This window comes from Tupaia chinensis, unplaced genomic scaffold (assembly GCF_000334495.1).
Source record: "Tupaia chinensis unplaced genomic scaffold, TupChi_1.0 Scaffold149448_1, whole genome shotgun sequence".
NCBI classification, from domain to species: Eukaryota; Metazoa; Chordata; class Mammalia; order Scandentia; family Tupaiidae; genus Tupaia; species Tupaia belangeri.
Genome location: NW_006209292.1, coordinates 1,013,660 through 1,019,665, shown reverse-complemented (window position 1 = coordinate 1,019,665; position 6,006 = coordinate 1,013,660). Strand labels below are relative to the sequence as shown.

Below are 6,006 nucleotides of genomic sequence, written 5' to 3'. Positions count from 1 at the left end.
GACTGGCAGGCGGCACCCTCACGCATGATCAGGGAAAGGCAAAGATGGTTGTGGGCATAGCCAGGTTGGTGAGTGATGGGGAAATGGGTGGGTGAGAGCTGGAGAAAGAGCAGGAGTGGCTGGGGTGGGACGAATGACAGGTGTCTAGGCTAAAGCAAAGGAAGATGACGTTGAAGCACGTGTTACCTTGACCTTCTGCTGCATCTGAAGGCAAGACAGAAAGCTGAGAGCCCCGCCATAACCACTGGGCTCCTGACCACAAACCCCAGGCTTCCTGTGAGACCCACTGACATCGGCACCCAGGGCAGACAGGGTGAGCTAGGGTCCCCCAGCAGCCACCCACCATCTCCCAGGACCTCCTGCTCTGCCCTCCCTGATCGCCACGCAGTGGTGGCCAAAGCTGACTTTGGGGAGAGGCTCAAGAGAAAGAGGCTTGGACACTCCCACTTCCACAAGACTGCCAATCCTGGCCAGGCTAGGTGCTGGGGACAGGTCAGTGGTTGAAGTGCACACAGTACTCCATGGGCTTGATAGTCTAGAGAGTGACAGGTGGGCAGGAAGGGGTGGCAGTCCCTGCTGGGAGACCAACCGGCCCAATTTTCTCAGGAGAAAATTGAAGGGGAAGGGCAGTGAAGTCCAAAGTCCCCACAATGGGTGGGTGGGTCCCCTAGGGAGCAGGCCTGCTCTGCCTGCTAGTCCAACTCACGATGCCTCAGCAGTCTGTCTGAGGGCAACAAGTGTGAAAACAGTGTGCTTTCCCTTTGTACCTTAGCACTCTCACAGGGACATGCAGTCACCACTGAGGTGTTTAATCTGTGCTCTGGAAACCAACCTTTTCCCTCTCGGTTCCCACTGCCACCTGAGCAGCCTCAGGCCAGTCTCTGGCCTTTTGTTGGACCACAAGCTTTGTTACAGTGCAGGAAGGAAGCTGAGATACCGTCAGCTGGGGTCCCAATAAGAGAGGGCCCAGCCAGGCATGCCATCTGCTCAACCCCTGCTACTCATGACCCTGCCTTGGCTAGGCAAAGGTACAGAGCCCTAGAGAGAGGGGCCCTGGGTGTTAACCTGATGGATTTGAAGCCCACCCAGCTCTGTCCTTTCTAGCTGTGAGAGGTCCAGGTCCACCCTGGGCCATGCTCCAGCCTGCTCCTGCTCATGTGAGGACACCACTACCTGCCAAAGGGATTTGGAAAGAATGGGCCTGTGTGTGCCAGAGCAAACCACCAACCAACAGCCCCCTCCTCCCATGCTGCTCTTAAAAGCCCCAAAGCACCCACATGAGGTCAGTTCTCAGTGTGGAGGTAATGAATAGGCTTTCAAACTCTGGTTGGCCATGGCACCCTTGCTGGCCACTGTACCCTCACTGGCCATGGCAGCACCTCTGCACAACCCCACATGACCAGGTCCTTTCTCTCCAAAGATGAGGGAGCAGAGATGGCTGGAGGGCCTACCGGCAGATGGCAAGTGATGAGTTCTGCATACACCTGCTCTGAAGGCCTCCCTTGACCTCTGGCCTCTGCCTGGTCTATTTAGCAGCAAGACCAGGAGCTGGCGTCAATGGACAAATTCAAGACTGAGGAGTCTCACTCAGTAGATTTCAAACTCTGCCCTGAAAACTTGGCCTGGGTGGACTCTGATATTCTCTCTTCCAATGGCCTCTGAGACAAGCCTGCATCCCACCCACAGCTGCTATCTCTTTTTCAGAGCCTTTGCCGGTAGATTCTCTCTCTACTCATTTGCCCTCCTCCAGCACCCCCTGAATAGTTGGTCTTGCTTTGACTGGATTCTCTGGTGGTTTTGACCTTTTACTGAGCCTTAGTCTATCCACTACTCTCCCCAACCTGGCACACCATGGTCACCCCTTCTGAATCCATTGCTTCTCATCTTCTGTAAGTTCCTCTAACAATCTTTTACAAGCCCACTTCCTTACCCATGGACTCCACACTTGCAAATCTCATCAAACGTGGGTCAAAAATGGCCCATTGTTGTTGCTGTGCTCCTCAAAGTCAGGTCCATAGTGCTGAATGTGTACTCAACAGGTGTGGGCTCCTTTTCCTGGTCATTAGTGCCTGAGCACTGTGATATGACAGCTACATACACAGCAACTACATGGCATTAGGGATTGTAAGTCTACATGGGCCAAATACTGATGGACTGGGAATGCCATGTTCTGCAAGGCTGACCAATGTGGGGAGGTTTCAAGTTTGCATGTGGAGAGTTCCCCCGAACATGCCAGGTACATGTGTGCCCATGATCTAGGGCTGGTGAAGCTGGGGGATGATCAGAGCATAAGGATCGTATTGAGGGTTCTTTCTGTCTCAGTCTCCATGGCTCTCTCATGGAGGAATTTTTAAAAAGTGATCTAGGAATGACTTGAAAGACATGAGAGGGTGTGTGTGTGTGTGTGTGTGTGTGTGTGTGTGTGTGTTATACAAGTACTATGTGTGTGTGTGTGTTATATGCAAATACTATGCTATTTTCTATAGCATGTGAGGGTCCAGGAACTAATCCCCACCTCCTGCCCCCACTGCAGATTATTGCCTGGCCAGGAGGAAGCCCTAGTTGTCCTCCCAAAGTGGCCTTGGCCAGACTCTTGCTCTCTTCCCCCAGATGGGGAAGGAATAAGAACACAGAGAGACCCTAAACATAAAAACAGTTTCAAATGAGAAACTCTGGACTTAGAGAAGGCCACTTGGATGGAGCTATGTCCCAGAGTCCTCATCTCATTCCAGTCTGCCTGCCAGAGTGCCAGCCCTCAGAGGAAGCTGCAGGGTCTCTTAGACAGAAACTCCTGTATTAAGGATGAAGGCTTCTGCTTTTCCTGTCCAAATACAAGAGCGAGGTCAAAGGTCAGTGCTCTGACTACCTGCCTGATTACCTTGGGCTCCTTGCTTCAGAAACAGCCCAAGACGTTGTTGCAGAACTGCCCGCTCCATATTAAGTGCAACTCGGCCCCCTTGCCCAATGTGGCCAAAAGTCCTCCTTCCAGGTATCAGTATTCAAAGCCATCAGGTGGTTCCTTTGCTTCTGAGCTGGGGAAGAGGGACAGCTCAAAGAACCATCTAGCCCTTAGCCCTGTACTCCTTCGGACCCTTCCCCATTTATACCACTCTAAAGTCAAGCCTCTGGATCCATGGTAGGTCAATGGGATCTCAAGCAGGGTGACCATGAACAGCTCTGTGGATTGTACACTGAGACATGAACAGTGCCTCAGGAGTACTACTGTGTACCAGAGCTGTATATGGAGGCCCTGGTCAAGAATGTTCCACAAGAGCAAAAGGAGTAAATATAGCCAAGTGAAGAAATGATGACTTCACACTTAAAGCATCCTGGAGTCCAGGTGGTTTCCTGGGAAGCTCAGCTCCAGGCTAGAATTAAGGGTGGAGGTTCTTCAGCTCCTTGTCACATCCAAGAGAATGAGGAAGGAGATGACAGAGAAAACTAAACTAGACACACACTTTAGTCAGCCACCAGCAATGCATCGGTGCTGTGCTCTACACCAACACGTGTGGTCCTCCCACTCACTCTCAACTGCATCCCTGCAGGGATCCCTGACATGGGGCACAGTGAGCTTCTACAACAGGATTCTATGTGTAGCTACTCAGTTTACCTATACCAGACTAAAGGCAATGGCATAAAATGGAAGCAACCTGCTACTTAAATGTCAAGCAGGCAGAGGGTAGGGGTGGGACCAACATGGTGTCCTCTCTCTTGCTTTCCTCCCCTTCAAGGCAACTCACCACTTAACATACTTGAAATGTTCTGGTTCATGGGGAGGGCCACTGCCAGAGGTCTAGAGGCCAGCTGCTCTGAGACCCCAAACTGCTGCCCTCTGTCCTGTGGGAGCCTACAGCATCAGAGGGCACTGAGGGCCCCACATCCATGGGAAAACATCTCAGGCCACAGGGATATCCCAGGGCTCCCTCTTGTTCTACAAGAAGGAAACACCATGAAGCTTGCTGAACTCTGTCCACACAGAAATATGGCCTCCAGGACCTGAGCTCTTAGAAGGTCATGGTCAGTCCCCTCTGCCTGACCAGACCACTTTACATTTCAGTTGGCCTAAATCTGTCCCCAGGGATTTCCCAAAGTGCCACCCACCTAGGCCCCTGCTTGGAGTCTTGGAGACTGTGGTAGGAAACCTCCAGCAAGCCCTACCCCACCCACCCTGTGACGGGGGCAACCCTGCTTACGTTGGATGCTGAAGCAGAACTTCTTCTGCTGATAGGAGAGGTAGCTGGAGACCGCTCCAATTAGGGCCATGGCCAGGGCACTAGCCACCCCAGCAATGGTGCCAGTCTCTGCCGACATGCCTGGGTAAAGGAGAAGGTGGGAGGGGAGGGAAGGTCAAAGCCAGACCCCACATGAGTCTGGCCTACTCAAGCTGAGCTCAGCTGTTCACATGCCCACAGCCTGGGTCAGTGTCAGAGGGCTGTGCCAGTGTCTCTAAGGCACCATACTGACCAGTGGCTTGGGGTCTACTTCATGTTTCTCTTTTTCTAGAACTTCCATTTGGAGAGGCTGGAAAGTAGACTGGGCCACTTCCCTTGGGCCAAAGTATCATGCTAACTCCTTTAAAACACTGCACTCCTCAGCTACTTGCATCATGATTCATTATGGGAGATATCCAGGGAAGGCAAGGCAGGGCAGGGGAGGGCCAAGTCTGAGACCAGAGTGGGCCCACATAACTCTTCTTTATAGTTTCCAACAGCAAAGGTTCGGGACTCTGAGACTCACCAGATTCAGAGTCATCACTGCTGCCATAATGCCCATCACCTGGAGAAAGGACAAAAGACTTAGTATCTGTTATAACTCTGTGACCAGCCAACCCCCTTAGTAAGGCAGCAGTGAGGTGTAGGACAGGATCAGCCTTCTGATCCCACCTCTGTGATGGGCCCCAACTGCTAAATCCCAGTGGACTTCTTCCACCTGCAACTTGCAAAGCCCAGACATCTAGTAGAAAGTGCAGCATTGAAACGATGTATGCGCGCAGACACAGAGCGCTGCACCCACACTCTCCAGGCACAACACTCTGTCTCATGTCTTTGCTATCTGGTGGGACAGCTGCCCTTAGCACCCCATTTTACCAGGGAGGGGGCAGAGGCTGGACAGCAAGGGGCCGGTGGCAGTGAGTCCATGCCAGGAGAGCAACTCTGAACAATATCACATGCCTCCCATGCATGTATTGCCCAATATAGTTGGAATAGAAACAAAGGCAAGCTCTGGGTCCCTCATCTGCTATTTAGAAATTCAGGAGGCTCTGAAATGGCACCGAGATGGGAAACAGAATCATGTTGACAGGGATGGGGAAAGTGCACAGAAAAAGAGCTGCTGTGGTTATGAATGGCAGCAGGAGGGAGCCTTGTGTGATAGACCTGTTTGTCCACTTACTGTGGTGGTGGCCATATGAACTTCCACATGGGATAAAACCAGAGAGCCAAACACACACACCTCTCCAGACACCAACTCCTTGACCAGCAACCAGGGCCATTCCAGGACATCTGGTAGCCTTGAGATTGCCCTTCATTTCACCCTCTTCTTCTTAGGGTCCAATGCTCATTAATGGAGGCCAATTGTGTTGACAGGACCTGGGCTTCTTGGGGGAGCTTCCCTAGGATACTGGAGCCATTGAGATTTGGGAGGATGCAGAACTCTGCTGGGGCTGTACATGGGGGCCAGGGGAACAAAGGAGCTCTGTTTTTTCCACTCAGTTTTGCTGGGAACCCAAATCTACTCTAAAAAGTGAAGTCTAGGGACCAGCAGATGCTGTAATGGTTATGTTGCTGGACTCCCACTTGGCCAACTACAGTTCATGGACGTGGTGTGGTGGCTTGAAACTCATGCCAGGTGAGTGTGCATGTGTGCCCAAAATCCTGAGAAGAATAGAGGAGAAGGAATTGCAGCATGGCCATGCCCCAGGGGGGTGATTTCTCACTTTCTGACTGTCTCTCGGTGAGTGCACATGCCCTATAGCAAAAAATCTCTCTTAAAAAAAAAAAAAAAGTG

At 51.9% G+C, this 6,006-nt stretch overlaps 1 protein-coding gene across 1 annotated transcript in view; it reads right to left on the bottom strand.

The window, feature by feature from the left end:
- CD99L2 (CD99 molecule like 2) overlaps nucleotides 1-6,006 on the bottom strand; it is an 80,290-nt gene that overhangs the window by 17,977 nt on the left and 56,307 nt on the right. Inside the window, exons 8-10 of the mRNA XM_006171202.2 lie at nucleotides 4,738-4,776; nucleotides 4,194-4,313; nucleotides 187-204 (exon numbers count right to left, since the gene is read on the bottom strand). Coding sequence (XP_006171264.1) covers nucleotides 187-204; nucleotides 4,194-4,313; nucleotides 4,738-4,776 — 177 coding nt within the window. The remainder of the gene's footprint in view (nucleotides 1-186; nucleotides 205-4,193; nucleotides 4,314-4,737; nucleotides 4,777-6,006) is intronic.